This window comes from Cygnus olor, chromosome 20 (assembly GCF_009769625.2).
Source record: "Cygnus olor isolate bCygOlo1 chromosome 20, bCygOlo1.pri.v2, whole genome shotgun sequence".
Classification (NCBI taxonomy): domain Eukaryota; kingdom Metazoa; phylum Chordata; class Aves; order Anseriformes; family Anatidae; genus Cygnus; species Cygnus olor.
Genome location: NC_049188.1, coordinates 6725613 through 6746247, shown reverse-complemented (window position 1 = coordinate 6746247; position 20635 = coordinate 6725613). Strand labels below are relative to the sequence as shown.

General features: G+C 42.5%; 2 protein-coding genes across 4 annotated transcripts in view; one reads left to right on the top strand and one right to left on the bottom strand.

Annotated features, from left to right (window-relative positions):
- The window catches only part of SLC46A1 (solute carrier family 46 member 1), a 30477-nt gene extending 10024 nt beyond the window's left edge, over nucleotides 1-20453 (top strand). The window contains exons 1-5 of one of the 2 annotated variants that reach the window (XM_040532990.1): nucleotides 16019-16346; nucleotides 16461-17313; nucleotides 17722-17805; nucleotides 18745-18901; nucleotides 19462-20453. In XM_040532990.1, the coding sequence (XP_040388924.1) occupies nucleotides 16098-16346; nucleotides 16461-17313; nucleotides 17722-17805; nucleotides 18745-18901; nucleotides 19462-19537 (1419 nt within the window). In that variant the 5' untranslated portion in view covers nucleotides 16019-16097 and the 3' untranslated portion in view covers nucleotides 19538-20453. Of the gene's footprint in view, nucleotides 1-16018; nucleotides 16347-16460; nucleotides 17314-17721; nucleotides 17806-18744; nucleotides 18902-19461 lie in introns of those variants that run through there. The other variant, XM_040532991.1, reaches the window with a different exon arrangement.
- Nucleotides 1611-10685, bottom strand: SLC13A2 (solute carrier family 13 member 2). 2 transcript variants are annotated; one of them, XM_040532988.1, is made up of 11 exons: nucleotides 10203-10685; nucleotides 9736-9872; nucleotides 8366-8631; nucleotides 7242-7365; nucleotides 6879-7001; nucleotides 5699-5920; nucleotides 5260-5381; nucleotides 4559-4659; nucleotides 3729-3890; nucleotides 2572-2709; nucleotides 1611-1969 (listed from the first exon to the last, which is right to left on the bottom strand). In XM_040532988.1, the coding sequence occupies exons 1-11, from the start codon at nucleotides 10299-10301 to the stop codon at nucleotides 1841-1843; spliced, it is 1623 nt and encodes a 540-aa protein (XP_040388922.1). In that variant the 5' UTR covers nucleotides 10302-10685; the 3' UTR covers nucleotides 1611-1840. The 2 variants fall into 2 exon arrangements, with proteins under 2 accessions (XP_040388922.1, XP_040388923.1); XM_040532989.1 differs by having other exon boundaries at nucleotides 4559-4680; nucleotides 5284-5381; nucleotides 8381-8631; nucleotides 10203-10331.
- Nucleotides 20454-20635: the final 182 nt, after the last annotated feature.

Here is a 20635-nt window from a genome sequence, read left to right as displayed (position 1 = left end):
TGAGTTTGTTTTTTTGTTAGGCACTCACACATTGTGATCAGGGTAAAGAGAGTATTTGGGCAGATTTGGATATTATTTGACAGTGATAAACGCAAAGGGAAAGAAGGTGAATGGATTAGCAGTGACCTGAGCAAGTCATTATGCGAATGAGATCAATTACTCAGGAGTTCATTAGTGAAAGAGAATAAATAGCCGTCCTTCTCGTGCTATGGATATTTTATTGGATCCCTATCATATATCAAATCAAAACACAGATTCTGTCTTTCAAAGACAATGATGGGTTAACTCCAGACTCTCCTTTCTGAGATTTTCCACAGCAACTGTGCTTGTCAGGCCAAGGAAGCTATCAATACAAAGGGAACCAGTGATCAGCAGGTATCAGAACTGTCTTGGCAGTTGGAAAGAAAATACTGCAGGTCGGTGCATTCTAACATTTTACAGATGAAAACTACAATGCACATTGTCCTAGTCTCCCAATAACTAGCACAGTAAAAGAAAGAAGAAAGATTCTGAAGAGCTTGCATAGAGTGAAAGTCATTTGCAGTCACTCTCAGGGAAGCAGTATGATTCAAGGGATTTCAGAAATGCAAGACTTTGCAAAACTTATGCAGGCTATAACAGAACAAATCATTTCACACAAAGTTGAGTGGCATTTATAGTCTGTCTGATTGGTCAGAACCCAACCTCACCTTTTGGTATCGAGTGCTTGATATGTCAAATCGTCTTTGAAAAATGTATATGCTAATGGACATCCAAAAAGTCCAGTATCTTGGACAGTTTGGTCATTAGGAGCCTATGTGCTGCTGAAAATTGGTTCCTGCAGAATAGGGATTAAACATTTAACTATACCGGGGCTTTGAAAAGGAAGATCTTGGTATTGAGAGTCCAAGAAAATTAGACTCTTAGTATTAATTATTACTTTAATGATAACAGAAAATCAATTATGCTAACTTAACTGCCTATGCCTATTAAAGTTATTTAAAGAAGCTCACAGTTGACAGATGGAAGAGACAGAAGTTTATTTACAGTGACATATGTAATAGAAAAAATCTCCGTAACACAGGGGGTACATAAAAAAAAAAATCTTTAATTCAATCATATACACATTATAGGGCACAAGGCTTCTACCCTTCCACAAGAGAATATTGCTATTCCTGCCATGACCTTGTAGACTGTAATCTTACATAAATAACAATGGGACAGATGTTCTAGGAAAAAAAGCCTTTTACATTCATAACAGAGGGGGCTTGTAAATAAATACATTTCAAAGTGATAAAATAGGCTGACAGTATGTGATTTACTGCTAATCATGCAACACATACCGTGCTGAGTGCCCACAGAGTACACAACAATCTTATGTACTATGTTGAACACAGAGGCCTGTATGCTCATATAGAGGTGAATATTCATATGAGCTGTGGTGATACACAGATACAGGCATGAAATCAGGTACACACAGTCTCCCTTCTTCCTTCTACATACACACCTCTCTTCTTTCTCACTCACTGCAGATTTCGGACATTACATACAGAGCTTGAGAAACGATGTAGTTGGGGAAAATTTACCCATGTGCAAACAGAAAATCTAAAGATACCTGGAACTGTTGAAAAGCCAGAGGTTACTGGCTTGTCTTACTGCTGGGGTAACAAAATTGGCAACTAGAACAGCACTGTTAGGCAATTCTATTGCTGCTATCAACTGAATGATTTTGTTTGTAGGTAGCATGTCCTTTTCCACAGAATAGGCCCGTCTCTAAACCGCTGCCTCAGCAAAACTTGTGTCTTGCTCACACTGCAGTCCTAACAGATACAGTAGTTGTTTCCATTGTCTCTCTGTATTACTAGCATGAGCCTGTCCCGTTTGCCCAGGATGGGAAGGTGTGCAGTTTGAACAAGGATGAAGACCAGGTGTTGATGGCTAGAGTTATTGTCAGGACTCCCAGGAGGTTGAGTACAAATCCAGCTTTGGCCTATAACGATAAAGGAGAGGGGTTATTTGTTGAATTGCATATTTTTTCCTTCCATGCTGATTAGGAATGTTTGTATGGTCGTTTTTTCTGGCGTGCAGGACTTTCTCATCTGACCCGGTATTGGTATCTAATGCTACCTTGGATTTCTTCTTGAATTGGTTATGAATTGGAAAAGTTGTCAAGAGACATGACATCCTTGTCTGTGTTGAGAATGGGCATCAGGGCAGCCTAGTGAGATGTGCTAGGCTTTGCCCTTGTCCCTGAAGAAGGATTGTACAGGTCTCTTTGTCATCCCTATGATCTGCATTTGGGCTTTTGAAACAGTTACGTGTTGCCATTTCTGACTGATAGCAAGCTCCTGTTGGAATATCTTCCAGAGACCTTGGTTGTTTTTTAAAAACTCAGTAGCATCTTTGTAAGGCGCTAAATATAGTTTAGTAAGAGCGACTCTTTAATAATTCATATATGTATGTTCTTCTTTCCATTTGACTTCAGTAGAGTACAGTGAGTTTTCCAAGACTTTTTCAAGAAGAACCAATATTCGGAAAAGGAAAGATCAAAACTAGCGATGAAAGTTATGAAAAGAATGTGCTTTTGCTCACCATATCTATAACCTTGAGATGTCCATATGAGAAGACGATGGCGTTAGGGGGAGTGGCCACTGGGAGCATGAACGCCAGTGATGCAGAAATTGTACAGGGCAGCATGACATAGAGTGGATTGAGGCAGATCTTTTGAGCCTATGCAAGAAAGGAGAGCATGGATGATGGTTGTTTTTTTTTGATATACAAAAATGCATAGAAATCTTTTGTCAGAATACTGATTGCATTTGTCCATGTCAGAAATCTTTTTTTTTTGTTGTTTTTTTTTGTTTTCACAAATGCTGTAGGAACTCATATTTTGGTTCTGCTTTAGAAACTTTTACTCCGTGTCTTTGTGCAGCAAAAACAAGAATTGCTTTTGTGGCCAGTGCTTTGTGTTTGTGATTGTGGAATCTTAATCCCTGCTGCGGTATAAATTAATAATGATGTTTGTATTCAACTCTAAGACCAGGCAAGAGTATAAAGTGACTTCAAACTGATTAAGAAAGAAATTAAGTTATCAGTGGAAAATGGGTAGCCCAAACTCTGAAGATGAGTGTGTCATTTTAGGGATTAACTGGAGTCTGTGGCCTATGCAAAAAGATTTTGGTGGAGCTTATTCCGATTTCTCTCTGGAACCACCTTTTCACGCTGCAGAACTATGTCTACCCCAAAACAGGAGTCTCCTGTGGAAATGCAAAAGTCTGAATTAGGTCATAGAGCCTGAGTAATGCTATCGCCTTCAGAGACTTGTGGAAAGTTAGTGGTCGGAGTGAAATACAGTAATGGAATGTTGCACGGAAACAAATGCTGCTGCTGCTGTCTCTATGCAGAATAAATAGGAAAAAAACAAGTACAGCTGGCAGTGACCTCATGAAGTTGTTTAGGCCAGGAGGCAAAGTCTAATATGCCAATGAATTTAATCCCTTTGCTTTTCCCCAGCAATGGTTTTAGAAAGGTTGAATGAAGCACATAGTGTGTGAGAGTACATATATATATGCATGCACATATATACATATATGTATATTTTAAGTCTGGTCTCCTGATTAGATACATGACCAGTGCTTGGCTGTGTCAGCCAGTTATTTTATTTTATTTTTTAATCATTGAGCATACATCTGCTCGGAGCAGGGATGAAAGCTGTTCTTATAAGAGCATTTTGAAACACTGGAACTTACCATTGAAGCCAGAATAGGGAGAAAGAGAGTAGTAGTGGCCACATTGCTGGTGCACTCAGTGAAAGTAGCAATAAGGAGACACAACAGGAGAGCAATAGCTGGATGAGGGATTTCCTGCAGAGGAGTCAATTTTGTGCCTAACCATGCAGACAGACCAGATTCCTGTAAGAGAGGAAAGATGCCTGTCAAGATAGTAGGCTGGAGAAGAAATACTCACATCGCAGGCCAATTGCATTTCTCTTACCAATTCTACCCTCCCTTCTTATGGAAGTTCTCATGTAAACTGCTTTCTGTAGAAAAACATGTAGAGGCCTTGCTAAAAATAAACATGCTTTCCCTTCTAAAGCATTTAAAAGAAGAAGATACTGTCTTTACAACGCATTAATGATAGCAAATAATTATTTCTCTATTCAGGCTGTTAATTGTACATAAACAATATTCTTCATGTCCTCCCTATTTCATATCTGGATGTTTGAAATAATTTGGAGACCCATCCTGGGCACCTTAGCTGCTCATGCCTGCCACATCAATTAAGTTTTGTTTAATAGTCTTTGGTGTATTGGGGTATTTTCTTAATCATCCACTTTTCTAGAAAGACAGTTAATTGTGCTAATTTGCCATACCGTGCTGGTTGCACGGGTAACAAAACAGATCTGTTCTAATCACAGGACTCAGTCTCCTGAGGATGGTGAAGTCTCTTACTGCCACTAGCCGAGGAAATGCACATTGGTGCTACCAGCATGCCCTCTTGTGTTCCAGGAGAGCATATGTGAAAGGTAAGACAGAAAATACCCATTAAGACAAACACCAGGTAAGCAGAGGAATGTTACCTCACTGCCTTTGGCTAAGGCAAAACCACCTCCCAGCAGAAATACAATGTTCCATGGCATTTTCTGGTGAACTGATGCCCAGTCCAAGAGAGCTGGGGGTGGTAGGACCTTTGGCTTGCTGCCTAAAATCCAGAAAGATTTTGTAAGCCATATAATAATCTCCAAAGAAAGGAGTACTTGTCAGAGCGAGAGGTGAGTTTAGTCTGAACATGAGGCAACTTTTCTGTCAGCAAGATAAACTAGACTCTGGAATTATCTCCTAAAGCAAATGATGGGAGTCTCATCAACAAGGATTTTAAAAATTGACTTGCAAAAATACTAATGAATAATCTGTAGTTGCTCCAAGAAGCATAGCAAAGCAGATGAAAGGTAAGAGTGGGTTAGAGGTATGGCAACATATCCACAAAAATGCGTTTCTGTTAAGTCACGTATTCTCTGCGGAAGCCTTCAGTTTCAGAAGCTTTTAGATACGTGCATACTGGTGTCTGGAACACTGCTGGGTTACGTTTCGTACTTAGTTAAATTATAACAAATAGAGAACTTTTATGGAATTTAAATTATAAGAAATAGAGAACTTTTATGCAATAAAAGCCTTGAGTAGGCTAAAGCATGTAACAGTACCTATGGAGCAAGAGCAGCTTGAGATTTCCTTTGTGAATGTAAAATGTAAAACTTCTGGTCTACCTATTTTGAGAGTTGATTTTTGATGCCTTTAGTGAGCTTACCTGCTTGTTGTTTGTCTTTAGTGCTGGTAGCAATTTCAGAAGGGATGATGAACAACAAAACTGAAATGAAGATGGCAACTGTAGCATCAGTGACAAAGCTAGAATAGAAATGTGAGAAATTTTTATTTACTTATTTTATTTTAATTTATTTTTTAATTATTTTTCAGTGAGAAAACTACTGGGTTTTTTAGGTGCATGAGGAACTGAACAAATTGGATAACGCAACAAGTGAATAGTTTACTTCTAAACTTGTTGTGATGCTAGCGTAAGATTAATTCATGAATTAGGCAGGGATAACCCCAGCAGGGAATCTGCATGAAATATCATTTAGGAAGTGAGAAATTAGTCTATGCTTTATAATTCTATTGTTGCCCGATTTATTTGTGTTCAAAGTGAGGAGGAAAAGTGGTGATACCTTGTGTTATTTTTGTTGAAGAGAACAGTTGCCCAACCTGGTATGAACCCAGGGTCTCTGGTAAACCAGAGCAGTACCAGCAGTATGAAGAGGACCAAAACTGCTATCTCTGCAAACTTCATTGAGCCCAGTTTCTTGTTCTCCTCCTTGATAATCGCATAGGCTTGTTGCTCCTTAGCCTTTGCAGAAGGACTTCTATCACAACCAAAATTCTTCTGAAAACTAGAAAAAGTAGATAGGAAATATTACAGAAATTTGCTAGCTATCTTAAGAGTCAAGAATCCAAATTTTATAACTCAACCATATTGTATTATTTTTCTAGGTATCTTAAGAGTCAAGAATCAAAATTTTATAATTCAACCACATTGTATTATATATGTATTTATATATGTATTTATGTATATATAAATTATCGCAACATCAGCACCCATAGGTGTAGATAGCAACTGCATTGTATTGTGTGCTGCCAAGATTCAAAAAGAGCCTTCTTTCCCCTAAAAGCTCATGATGTAAATACAAAATGTGGGGCTATCTGGACACACAGGGAAATAACGACAATATTAGTACAATTGACGTTATATGATCATCAGGATGTAAACAGTTGCCAAGCTTTTTTAAAATCACAGGAAAGGAGAATTTAAAAATAAGAATTTGAAGAAAAAAATACCATTTCAGGTGTTAACAAAGCTCTTTCCAAATAAAAGGAAAGAGGTTGAGGATAACAAAAAAGTGAAAGTCTAAGTATAAAACAGGTAGGTAATGCAAACTGGTTGCAGGGGGTGATTAGCATTGGGAACTGACACAATATTAATCCTCTGGGTCTGCAGCAGCTCTTGTCACAAAGGTAAATACCAGCTGTATGCAGAAATCAATTACCTGGTTTGAAGCATAGCATTCTTTTAGGGCACAAAAGCAATGCTGCAGAACAGGTTGTATGCAGTTATAGCTCTCTTTTTCCATCTACAGTGTATATTTAACAGGGATTTGATCAGGTTCTTTGGAGAAAAAGTTGCAGTATTTTAACAGACACTTAGTAAGCTGTTGTGGTAGTCTCTGTTGGCTGTGACTGCTAAATTTCAAACATAGGCTCATCATTAAAAGAATCACTTGTGGTACAATGTGTAATGAGTACTTAATAATAGACCTGTCAGCTAGGCTACAGTATGTAAAGTGTACTTACTTAAAGCCCAAGTACAATATCTGCAGCCAAATCCAGGCCAAAACCAGCAACATGACGGAGGTGGGAAAAGCAAAAGAGAACCAAGAGGCAAAGTTGATGATGTTACCGTTGCCAGGAAAGAGTCTGCAAAATGTAGAAGGCTGTCAGCATCCAAAACCCTGGAGTCTCTTCTGCATTTAATTAAAAATTCAGGAAAAAAAAAAAAAAAAAAAAAAAAGGTACTTTGAGGCTCCCTAAGGAAAATAAACTAACTACCCTAAAGTTACCAAACTGATATCTCCCTTCTCAGTATTGGCTGGAAGTCAGCTGTGGCAGAAAGATGCAGCTTAGTGGGTATGTAGTCCCAAATTCAACCAGACTTACTCATCAACTTGTCCTTTCAGTACCAGATTTGGTGTTGTCCCAGTCAGAGTTGCAATCCCTCCAATGCTGGCTGAGTAACAAATAGAGAGAGACAATCCCTTGGAGAGTTTCTTGTGCTTCTCGTCTTGAAGATTTTCATTTCTCTGTGTGTCTTCCTCGATCGTCAGAACGTTGCTATCGCCTAGGTCCCAAAACAGGAACAAAAGAGTTACAGAAGCTAGGTTGGATAGGACAGTATCTCGTGCCTGTGAAATTCAGCACTTGAAAGCTGGGACACAATGGACTCAAAGGTGAAGGAGCCAAATATTAGGAGGTATATCAAAGCCATATATTAGGAGGTATATCAAAAACTTTGATATCTTATATCAAAGAGCTAACGATGCCAGCCTCATATTAGGAGGATGGGATCGTTAACTCTTTGACGTGCTGTCCATTTTCACTGATTGTCAGTGACAATAGCAGTTTTTCGGTGATGAAGTCTGAAGATGCTGCCGACATTTCTCAGTGAACTGAGAACTTTGAACTGCACACAGTGGGGAGAGAAAAGAGTTCAAGGAGGTACAACAGAGCTATGAGAGGTGGACTGAAGGTAACTTGTTCTGTACCAGCACTTGACTACAGGCACTGAGGTTTACGTGCAGAATCACTAGAGTTAACTCAAAGATGGGAAGAGGGTGAGAGAGCTGCTAAAGAGATATTGTTGCGTGATTATATATCTTTGAATTAGAAAGATCATTTTAATCTCTAACCTTCAGGCATGAAATGGGCCAGTTTTCCCTCAGGATTTTCCTATTATTTGATAAATTACACGGTAGATTATAATTGAACTAACATAAATATACAGGAAAATGTCGAACCTAATGTAAAATCATCAGCTAATGGAGAATTTATTTGTCGTTTTATTGATTAGTTATCATTTCTTTATGTTTGTAATTTATTTCCAACTTCAATCAAGCCAGTAGATCTTACTGGTTTTTGGTCTGATTCGTGGAAGAGCCTCACAAATGCTGTATGATACGGTTAGGATGCTTTAGGTACGTTCTTTTAGAATTTAGGAGCAGCTGTTATGCCAGTGAAGAAGGCATAATGGAGGCCATCCTCCATTACCCTGAAGAGAAAAATGCCCATAACCCATTCACCTTTTTGCTCTGTTTCTGTGGAGTTATTTGATTTAGTTGGCTCTTCTTTATTTGGTTTAGTTGGCTCTTCTTGCAGTTCAAAGGCTTTATTGATGTTCTCAGACTCTTGGCCAGCTGTTTTAGACTCCATTTCTGACTTATGCAACTGATCCAACACTGCCTGTGCTATCGGCACCATCATGGCAGTGGTGGCTGTGTTGCTGATCCACATTGACAGGAAGGCAGTCACAACCATGAAACCCATGAGAAGTCTGAAATGAAAAGGTTTGGAAAAGGCAATTCAAAACTCAGGGTTTCAGTGCCCTTTTCTGTTGCAAAGCACTGGTTACTAGTGCTAGGTTTGGAAAATGCTTAGCAATTCACATCTAGCACCTTCTCTTAGCTTAGTCTGCTTTGTGAATGGTACAGTGAAGATTTAACCTTTTTTTTTCTTCATTTATTTAATTATTTATTTGTTTGCATTTTCACCAAATGTACTTTTGCATTTGTATAACTAGGAAAGCAGGAGCTGACATCAGTTTATCTGGCCAGTATCCTGCCTAGTTTGCATGCTTCAGAGGAAGATATACCATCTCAATAACACATATTAATCTATTATAATACGTTTTGGAGAGGAATTGCAAACCAAGTTTGATCCCAAGTGACAATCAGTTTAAATCATACGGAAAATGACCTCTCTTTTTAGGGGGATAGACTTATCCTACCTCTATCATTTAAGAGTCTCTTCTTACTCATGTAAAATTCTAATCCTTGTTTCAGTATTACTCTGTTATTTGTCTCAAAATTATTCTTTAGGTGAGATGTAGATTATATATTAGATGAAAAAGGCTTTATCTTGTCTGCATTTTTGTTCTATTGCTTTATAATTTCCTTCCTTATTTCCTCTTCTTATAGTCTGGGACAAATTAAATAAGGCAATGTAGCCTCTGCATAGCTTAAAGCTCTAGTCTGGCAAACATTTGTTGTTTCGCAAACAAGCATCCTTGTATTTTCTCTCCTCTTTGCAATCAGTACAGCATTTAGAGAGTACATGTTTTCTACGTTTCAGCTATAGCTTCTCCTGCTTGTCTACGGCTGTGCTTCTGTCCAAGCCCAGTAGCACCCCTGACTTTTCAGAATTGCTATTTCCCCACCTAATGCCATTTGGAATTCAAAACAGAGGCACAGGTCTGTAACACATCGAAGGATCCCCATTTGCAGGGTTTTCTCAGGCACAATCCAACTCTCTTGGACTGTAGAAAAGCATTTTTAGGACATGATTTGCAGCTTCACATAGGAGACTTCAGGCAAAACTCTGACAGGAACTAAAGCCACAAAGTCCTTTATCTCACATCGTTTTCAGGACTGTTACTCACAGGGCTGGTTTGACACCAGTGATTAGTAAGACCCGCAGAGCAATGCGCTTGTGTAGGTGCCACTTCTCAATAGCAATGGCCATCAGCAGTCCCCCAATAAAAAGCATATTGGTGTCCTTCAAATACTCCCTGCAGACCTGCAACATGGAGCAAGGGAGAGAAAAAAGTGATAAGAAGACAATGTTTAGAGAGACGGTGATTTCTGAGGGAGAACCTTGTCCTACAGACATTAAAACACTAATTACGGATTGTGTCTGATCAATGAATTTGCTTTGATTTCAGATTAGCAGCTCCACCCAGAGTTCATGGTAGGCACAAGGCAAGCTCTGTTCCACGAAGGGCGCAGGTGATTGATTGCCTGTGTAACCTTGGTGCAGTTTTCTCCCCTTTGCCCCACACTCTGGAAATCACCCCAAAATAAGACATGGCCGATAAACACATAAACAAACAAGACCCATATCTCTTACTGCTGTTGAATCCATGATATTCATGAGTGGGAAGAGCAGGACGGGAAAGAGCGCTGTGACAGCCAACGGCAAGGCTTCTGTGCACCAAAGCAGTGCCATCAGGATGATAACGTAACCACATCGGGCCTCCTGATAGAAGGAGAGTACACGCAATCAGAACAGACTGTACGTCTTGCTTAGCCTTTGAGAAAGCAACAGCCCATAATTATATTCATCGCCTGCTAAAGGGATTTGGGAAAAGGTTATTTTCTTTCTCTCTCTCCCATCTGTCCCCCTACCTATGCAGATCCTAATCAAATGACAAACTATTCAACAGCCTTGTCAGAACTGCGAGGAAAAGACTGGGGCCTTCAGTGGGGAAAGAAGAAACTTAGGAAAAGAAAAAAATTGATGACTTTGAACCCTTTCTGATAAGGGATTGGCAGTCGCCGCACAGATTTCTTGATTTTGCTGGTGCTAGTATTTTCTTCTTATTTATTCCAGTCTTTGAGTTGCAGAAATAACCATTGATCCAGTCAAGGTTTCTCTACATTTTTTCTCTGTGCGTCTCAGGACGTGTCCAGATGAACCCCAGTTACCTTCAGCAGCATGGATTCCTTGTACTGTAAATATTTTTATCTATTTTTTATTGGCTTTTTAGCTTAGTACAGACTCTGAAATGCTCACTGACGAACTGTTCACAGATCAGTTTGAGCTGCCATTGAATATGAGTTATTCCTCTGGAGAAAGTACAATGCCCTATTTCATGGTACTTTTTTTTTTTTTCTCCTGAGAAAACACTGATTTAGTTTTGCTTTGGATAACCACTCCAAATTTTATATAAAAATATTTAACTCGGTCTCAGACACTAGAAGGATTCAAAATAACATACCATAAAATAGCATATAGCATGGCAGTTGAAAAAGGGCAAGGAAAACTAACACTGCAGGATAAAGTGCTTTCCTAGTTTTGGTATTAGCAAGATAGTGGGTGCCAGCACTGGCCAGAGCATAAGATTTGGAAGAAAAAAGTGGTTGCATGGTCAAGAATATCCACTTAAAGTATGCTGGACGGAACAAGTGAAAGTGTACTGACGCTTATTGAGAAAGCAATAAAGAAAAACAGATAGAAAATGCAATGGCGAGATGACAGAGGTTCAAACCAAGGAGCTGGCAGGGAGGATCAAACTGGTGATGCTTTAGGACATACTCAGAACTTCTGAATGTGGCGTGGAAGCTAAAGAGCTGGTGAAGGAAAAGGATGAACAGGCGAGCTGAGCAGTCTGGAGGAAAGAAGACTAGGTATTTAGGTAGCAAATTAACAGAGCAGCATGGTAGTAAGAACCTTCCCATTTCAATGATCCTTTTTTTTCTTTCTATTTCTTGTTAGTAAGAGACACCAATGGGAGCCTTTTGAGAGATTCCAGCAGGGCCTTGGAACATGTATCATGTTCACAGTGCTGTTTTCCAGTCTGCTTTGAAAGGCTTGCAGTAAAAGCTGGGATAAGGCTGTTCACAAAGCCAGTGGTCCTATAAGGAAAACTGCTTTCTCATTCCTCTGTCTTTAGATTAAATCTTTAGCATTGTCCCGTCATTGATAATAGTTTAGTGTCCAGCGCTGTGTCACTATAGTACAGGTTAATAGCTCAACAGAATAGAAAAATATAAAATTCCATCAAATAAATGATCTATTCATGGTTCTGCACGCTGAAGTACCAGCTTTTCTGCCACAGCAATACCACAACGCACAGTTCTAACACCAGAAAACTTCTTACAGTTTACAAGGGGAAAAGTGTGTCCAGACCATCTAAACCTTTGTGTTGTAGCTGCCTACACAGAAACCAGAGCCATTTTCAAATAGGAACTGAACCATGACTGACAAGTCATTCCACTGATTGACAATACCAATGATTTACTGTATGATAACAATGACTCTAGCAAATAAGTATGAACTGGTGGCCTCAGGAAAAACAACTCTATTTCCGGCTTCTTTAGAAGATATATGAGCCACATCTCTTTTAACTTCAGTAACACTTCTGCCTATGCAAAGTTAAGTAGAAAAAAAAAAGACTTTTTGTTTGTTTTTCTTCTTAGTAAGCTTTTAAGTGAGAGTTTAAGCTGTTTTATTTGCATAGCAGGGGAATAGGAGGACATGCCTGATCAGTTACCACATTTCACCTCGTGCTAGTGCCACTCTGTTGTTCTGGCTTGCAATCCTCTGGCCGTAGCTCCAGAAAGTCTCTGAAAACACCGAGAAAAAGAGCTGCGAGGAAGAAGGAGCTTTGGGACAAGCTGCACAAAAAGACAGGTAAGAGCAGATGGAGTGAAGGATGAAGCTTGGGGAAGGAGACCAGAAACTGGGAGTGAGGAGGGATCAGGAGACAGGCGGGCAGGCAGAGATCAGAGGAAAGAGGTAGGACTTGACATCCAAAGATGTGACAGGAGAGACGATCGGGACTAGCTGTTTAATGATACTGGGGCTGGAATAAGAGACCTGAAGAGCAGAGATTAGATCTATCTGCATGAAGCGAGTGGGAGTGGAAGAAAAAAGCCAGAGTGAAGAATAATCTGGATGCTGGCACTCTGCCTGCTCTCAGTGTTGTATTTAAATGATCAATGGTTCAGAAATACCTGCCCTACTACTACAGGTTTTTACAGTTAACTTCTTCTGAAGGAATCTTAAGTGATTGGTCTTCCAAAACTTGACATTTTATATTTTAAATCATTGCGTGGAAAGATTATTACAGAAATAATGCTTTTAAAAAAAAAAGTGAAATACATTTTATTATTTCCTTATGTATCAGATTGCCTTGTTCATTTGACTAAGAAAATGTCTCTTCTATCTGGAAACAATGATGAGAAAAAAAAACATTAAAAGAGGATGTGGACTGGATAGTTTTAGAAAATCAGAAGTGGGATTAGAATTGAGCTTTAGGAGGTAAATTAGATTCACGGGTATGAGCTTCAGCATAGAAAGTGCTTTGATAAGTCAGGTGGGAAGCAAAAGTTAAAAGGTCATGTCACTGTGCATGCTTCTAGAATATCCAGTCACAGATGCGTCTGCTCATCCATCGAGGTCCTATTGCTTTTATATCCCCCACTGTCAGCAGTCTGTGGTGTCTGCTCAGAGCAAGAAGCTCTTCATGCTATAAATGAAGGAAATGCCTCTGAGAAAGAATCTGCATGTTCACTTCAGCTCTGTCACTTAAAAGGAACAGCTCTAAGGAGAGATTTGACTCTCAAATTCAATTTAAAAGGTTCTTACCTTGGTATCAATAGCCAGAGGCAGAGGCAGAAACAAAAGGGGCACTAGCACTATGATCAGGTATTTCCAGCAGGCTAGGGTCATCTGCCAGAAACCAGCCATGGTGCTGGAGCTGGCCCAGTGCTGAAAGGCCTGAGCTCTGCTCCTGGGGACTATATAAGCCCTGGAGAATATTAAACATTGACCTCTGGCAGCTGGGTGTTGTTTTTGGAACTGTAATCAGAGAAAGAAGGAAGAGAACAAAGAAGGGAGGGGAGAGCAAAAGAGTGTCGGATCGGGAACTTTCTTAAGACAACCTTTCTGATAACCGGTAAATCCAGGAGAGAATTAACTCCTTGTGGGCCAAGTTGTTTTTTAAAAGCATAAATATTAAAGAATATTAAAGTTTTGGTCTTCCATAATGTCTTCTTGGAATAGATACCTTCCATAAAATGATAAACCATTCCCTCTACAATAGGTTAAAAATATTTTTAAAATATTGTAGAATATTGAAAAGCACTGCGTATGTAACCCTCAGATATGGAGATTAGAAACAGCTAGACAAAATGCCATGTAAACTTCACTGTATCCACTGAGAAATTCTTTGGGCAGCAAAATCCACTAGAGCAGAGCTCCTGTCACCAGATGCCACATCAAGTCCCCTTGCAGAAAGGGACTTGCAGCCCTTACCAGGTATGAGCAGGGGTTCCTGTGGCTGTACAGGCTGAGGACCAGCCTCATGACAGTTTTCTTCTACTCTGTTTAAAGAGTAACAGAGGAAATGCTAAGGTCGGGTCAGAACTCAGTTCCTGCTACATGATAGCCCGGCAAGTTATATGAAATGCTTAGGGCCAAGAGGGAAACTAATAACGTCTTCTGGCATAGCCTGGTGTATCTGAATGGATTGGGAAAGGTTTGGCTACAATGCAAAAATTTGCAAACATCAGGCTATATTTTTTCACCTTTCTTATCTCTTATCTGGCATGTTTTTAGGCGCAGCTTTAGTAGCTTGCAGGGTAATTTTTTTTAATTTTATTTTTAAACGGGTTCCTGGGAAATTACTGGCAATTTTTACACCTGTTGCAAGAAACTTCCAAGATACAAGCAGCGGGTTATTTGATTTTGTAAATACACAGGAACTGAGTTGAAGTTTTTAATTCCAAAGGGAGCATCCTGTTAGGGACACTGATGTCTTTATTTGGTAGCTCATGCAAGTGCATGCTTCAGATAACGATGATAAACAGCTCTGTTTATAGCTTAGTCAAGCAGAGAGAGGGGAGAAGCAAAGACATTAGGTCAGCTCCACAAAGAGCTTCTGCTATTCCTCTCTCTCTCTCATCCCTTTTCTGCTGGGGTTAGTTTCTTTTCATTAATGTGCTTATGATTGAAAAACAAGTGGGGTTTCAGTTGCCAGAGCTGCAAACTCACAGCTTTCTTGACAGCTTGATTCAGGCACATTGCTCGCAAGAAACAGTATCATGTTAAATAACTGCTGATCCTGAGCTTTACCATTTCACCCTCGGTACAAAAAGAATGAGAAAAATCTTTCAAATGAATTATATTGCCCACATTTTTGCATCCACTTAATGTTGAATTAGTGTTTGAAAAGGTGCAGTGACAAAATCAACCAACGGCAAAGTCATTTTTTTCTACTTTCTGTGATGTCCTAAGGTTGCAATCAACGTCTGAAATGAAACCTCTAATTTTCACATCTCTGTAGCATGAAGGCTGGCCTCCAGCTGCAGTGCTGTCTATGAGAGGGATGTAGCTATGCAAAAGGACCTCAAAAGGACCTCAGCTAACAAATTGTGCCTTTTGTTTTCGCTGCCAGTTATGTCCTGCTACTTTCAAAGATGCTATACTGCGCTCACGAAGTCTGTTACTGCAAAATGAATGGTTTGGCTTCAGAGGAAGTTCTTGGAACTTCACCCGTAGCCATTAACATACCCTCAGTGGTGCGGAAGGAGTGATGCCAGTTTACATTAATTTGGAACCACTCCAGTTTGTGTAAACTGGTTAATCCAACACTCTGAGTTTGTTGTCTTGGGATTTAAAGAACAACTTGGCCTTTGCTTACAGATCTGCTCTTCGAGGCAGACCAAACCCCTAACAAACCTAACAGCACAGCCAAAGCCTCTTGTATGTTACACTTTTTAAGGTATTTTGTCCTTTAGGAAAATAAGTATTTTTTAACGTGCTGCAAGCTAATATGATTGATTACGCACTGCTAACTATGCCGTTTCCCAGGCTCTGCTGTATTTGAACGGTTGATTGGAGACAGGAACAAAACCAGAATTTAAGTTTAAATGCCTTTAATTATCATTCAGTGACCCAACCGGGCTGGAGAGCTGCCTGATCGGGGGGATGCAGCCCCAAGCCCCGCAGCCCGTGCTGGGCCTCACACGGAGGGCGAATCCCCTCGTGGGCCAGCCGGAGGAAAACCGGCGGCGGGGTGCGAGGCCCCGGCGGCTCCCCCGGGCCTCACCGAGCCCCGAACCCCTCACGGGGCCGGCCCCCGGCCGCGACGGGGCTGTGGGCGGCCGCGGGGCGGAGCCGGGACGGGGACCGGGACTGGGACCGGAGCGGGGGCCGGGGCCAGGAACGGGGCCGGGATCGGGGCCAGGAGCAGGACCGGGGCCGCAAGGTGCCGCTGCTCCGCGCGCCGCCGCCGCCATGGCCGCCCCGCCTCAGCCCCCCGTCATGGCCGCCCCACAGACGGCGCCGCCGCCGCCCGCCCGCCGCTGCCGCCCGTCCGCCGAGCCGCTCCTCTTCCTCGCCACGCTGTCCCTCGGCCTGCAGGGCCCGCTGGCCACCCAGTACCTCTGGGACCGCCTGGGCGCCGAGCGCGGCTACAGCGGCCCCAACGGCAGCAGCCCCGCGGGCTGCGGGAACGGCAGCGGCGGCCCCGACCCGCTGCGGCAGGTGGGAGCCCCGGGGAGGGCTGGCGGTGCTGCCGGTTCTCCCCCTGGGGAGCTCCGGGCTTCGGGAGAGCCGGCGCAGGCCCTCAGGCGTGTGTTTTGTTTTTTTTTTTTGCAGGAGGTGGAAGCATTGGTCTCCCGCTGGAACCTCTACATCAACCTCGGGGGCTTCTTCGTGGGGCTCTTCTCCGTGACGCTCTTCGGGCCATGGAGCGACAGCGTGGGCCGGCGGCCGGCGCTTGTCCTGCCGGCGGTGGGCATGGCCGTGCAAGCGGCCATCTACCTCCTCGTCATGTACCTGCAGCTGCACGTCGCCTACTTTCTCCTCGGGCGCCTTCTGAGCGGCCTCCTGGGTGACTACAACCTGATCCTGGCCAGCTGCTTCGCCTACGTGGCCGACACCAGCGACAAACGCGCGCGTACATTTCGTGTCGCCATCCTCGAGGCTTGCCTCGGCGTCGCGGGCATGCTGGCCAGCATCGGCGGCGGCCAGTGGCGCAAAGCACAGGGGTACATCAACCCCTTTTGGCTCGTGCTCGCCACCAGCCTCGCTGCTGCTCTCTATGCTGCTTTCTGTCTTCAGGAGTCGGTGAAGCAGCAGAAGCCGGCCAAGCTGCTGACTCTCAGCCACTACAAGGCTGTCTACAAGCTGTATACGGCCCCAGAGCACCTGAGCTCCAGGCGGAAGCTCGCCCTTTACTCCCTGGCTTTCTTTCTTCTTGTCACTGTACATTTTGGAACCAAGGACCTTTTTGTTTTGTACGAACTTGGCTCCCCTCTCTGCTGGGCCTCTGATCTCATCGGGTATGGCTCAGCTGCCAGTTACCTGGCTTACCTGAGCAGCCTGGGAGGGCTGCGGCTGCTGCAGCTGTGCCTTGAAGACACCTGGGTGGCAGAGATAGGATTGATTTCCAATATTTCTGGACTGGTTGTGATTTCCCTTGCTACTACAACACCACTGATGTTTACAGGTGATGTCAGATTCTTAAATCCATGTATTTCGGGGTCCTTTCTTAGAGATACGAGTAGATGCGGGAAGACGGTGTGCTTCTGGGAGTTCAAGATGCTGGAGGAACTGCTGTCTCCATTTCAGCCAATGTACCAACAAAACAATGACTTGGTAACAGCAAAGCTGGCCAAACACTGAAATTGAAACTGCAACCATATAGTCCCTAGAATAACAGGTTTCCAGGTAGCTGTATTGCACTGCAGGCACAGATGAAAGTGCATTGTGAAATGCAGGAGAGTGTATGGGACTGGAAGGTAACAGGGAGAAAACGCCCAGAGCTTCAGGTTTCTGGGACCGACTTTGGAGATTTTATTTTAAGTCAATACAACTTTATCTGAGCTTTCCCTAATATGCTGTATTTTTTTTACAGGTTATGGAATTCTGTTCCTTTCCATGGCAGCTACTCCAGTCATCAGAGCCAAGCTCTCCAAGCTGGTTGGTGAGACAGAACAGGGTAAGGAGTTAGCTAGTAGTCTTAAGCTAGGTCCTGAAACACTTGTCGTCATGGAACATTGAAACCAAACTGGTTTGGGAGATTAGGACTTCCCTAGCTCCTTTGGACTCCTGTGCCCGTGCATTCACCCTGGGGCCCAGGCTATTCATCTGTTTCCAAAACTACTATGAGGAGCAAGAGTTAAAATGAGATTATATAACATGCGGAAACTAGTGATTTCTCTGGCCATGACTCTTCTCTGTAGATCAGTAACGGTGGGAAGAAATGCAGTGTTGTTAGAGGGTTATATCATTGACCATGGCGAAAGATCATGGATAACCCCTAGGAGGAGTGTATTTGCTTTTTTTCCAGTAATTCATTTGAAGAGCTTACACTTGCTGTTACAGACTGCATAGGAATACTTGTGCAGGCAGAGAGAGGGGAGGAGGGGTGTGAGATGGGACAGACCTGAAGGTGACTTTGCTGAATTCCCATTTCTAATACTAGAATGAAGGCGGCACACAGCTGATACCAGCTTTATGATGCTAAGCCTATAAAATACAGTCTTCTTCTGTACTTAATGTTTAACAAGTGATAAGATGTGCCTGGCAGTAAACAGATTTAGATAGCCCTTTCTAAAAGGTTTATAATCCAGCTGATAGATAATGTCCCTGGTCAGCTCCTGTGATGCCAGTTCTGGAGGTCAGTGAGTTGGTATTTCCTACAGAGAAGCTGAGTGTGACATGTTTGGCCTGCTGGGCCAGTACAGTATGCCCAGTCTCCGCTCCCAGCTCTTGCCTCATCATGCTTGACAACACAGACACCAGTTTTCTGGTCAGAAGTGCAAACCCTTAGAAAGATTCACAGAATCCCACTGAAAGAGTTGACGTGGTAAAGATCTTTCAGTTGGTGATTTCCAGGCAGGGCCCTCTCACCATTAACCTCGTTTATCTTTCGCAGGTGCTCTCTTCGCGTCTGTTGCCTGTGTGGAAGGGCTGTGTTCACTTGTGGCCACAGGAGTGTTCAACTCTCTCTACCCTTTGAGCTTGCACTTCATGAGGGGATTCCCCTTTCTCTTTGGGGCTATAATTCTTCTTATTCCAGCAGCTATTGTCGGGTAATTTACTTCAAATTTCTAAACTTTGCCATAGGACCTGTGAAGAGTAATATAAAAAGCACAATTTAGACTTAGGATAGGGGTTCACGTTTTTAAAGGTGTATTTTCAGTTATGCTTACGGGAGGGTGTTTAGTGCCCCAATAAGCAGAGATGCGGGCCCATTTCTTCTGGCAGCTGAATCCTAGCGATGAACCTGCAGCCTGAGTGCTGTGGCTGCCGAGGCTCAAATAGCTTCAAAGTCTTACTCCACGCTCAGAATGGAATCCCGAGTCTCGAGTTGGATTTTCAAGTCCTCCCTTATGGAAGAGATGGAGCTCTCTTAGGAGTCTCTTTTCCTGTTGTTACTCTATGAATTAAAGCAAAAGTTGTCATGACAGAAAATGAATCCCCTGGTTTAGTCCTGGGAGAGGGAATGTGCTGGGAGTTGTGGTAGAAGTGCAGCAGCTCCTGGCAGGATCATTTTGTTCTGTTCCCTTGAACCTTAAAAACTGACTTCATTCAGCAAAGTCCCAGTGTGCCTTCAGAGGCGCTCACTGTTCTTTCTTTCTTTCTTTCTTAGGTGGATAGAAATCTGGGACTCAAACCCTGAGTACAGTCACTTCTCAGATGCTTCCCTGTCCCCTGCAGATGGCTGAGCAGCAACTTAGCAACAAGGAATTGGCCGGCTTGGCAGCGTCCCTCTGGAGACTGCTCTTTGTTCTTCCCTTGAAGAACAGATTAGCGTGAGAAGGACGCCGTGGTTGTCCTTACTGATTTTTAAATGCCACATAGTTGGAAATCATGGCTCTGACTGCTAGGAGGAACTTGATTTGCAGATGTGAATTCCTCTTTGCTGTTGTGTTGACTCATCTGTCAGAGAAAACCCAAAGGACTTGAAAGCCAATCCAGAGTAAAAGCTGTTGTTGGCCATTTGCAAGGCCAGTTAGTGGCGTGGTTTGGTTTGTGAGGTGGGGGGATAGATAATGTGCTATGCTTTTAGTGGTGAGAGAGGACTGAATTCTGGTTTAATTGCCAAACGTTCTTCTCTGAGTACTTCAGCGTGCAGCAGAAGAACTGTTGGTGTGGGTGAGGCCCAGACCAAAGCCTGCTGGACAGGACTGAAGCAGAGGTAGCCCAGCAGTGTTCTGCTGGGGAGGAGGGTCTGTGCTCCAAATCGGTGTGTTGTGAATATTAGTCTCCTGAATATTGCAGGTCAGTGCTGTTGGGGTGAGCTGTTAAGGGGAGAGGGCTAGTGTGTTTGGAAATAAATTTGTTTTGTTTTTTTTTTGGGACACAATTATGTGTCGGTAAATCACTCCTGCTGCACTTCTCAGGATATGTTGATGCCAGCAAGCAAACCCCTGTGTTCACAGTATTGGTAATTGTTCTTTTCAAAGAATTAGCTGTATTGTTTCAATCCTATTTTCTTCAAACTGCCATAAACCAGCAGTTCTGTGTACACTGCATTGCACACAGTGTTCAGATGTATGCAATAATGTTCTTACTGTGAAATTGCTTTGCAGACACGTTACTTCCAGAATGAATAAAACCTCCATTCTCTTTCGTGGCTCCTAAAAGGATAGCTTTTCTTGTGCAGCTGTTAATGAGATTTGCCCTTGCCTTGCTCTGTGCTTCTCTCCATTATTTTCATACTTCTCCTTTTACTGAGGAATTTGTAGTAAAGAAGCCACAGCAGGAAGTTATCTGCTGTGTGAAGAATGAGCATGTGAGGGAGCTGGATCAGGAAGAATGCA

Excerpts from the sequence above, each read along its gene's own strand:
- SLC13A2 (XM_040532988.1), bottom strand. The coding sequence starts at position 10,301 with ATGGCACTGCTTTGGTGCACAGAAGCCTTGCCGTTGGCTGTCACAGCG. Across the intron at positions 7,002-7,241 it reads CTGAAAGGACAAGTTGATGA|ACTCTTTCCTGGCAACGGTA; the intron begins GTAAGTCTGGTT and ends TACATTTTGCAG. Across the intron at positions 5,921-6,878 it reads ATATTGTACTTGGGCTTTAA|TTTTCAGAAGAATTTTGGTT; the intron begins GTAAGTACACTT and ends TACTTTTTCTAG.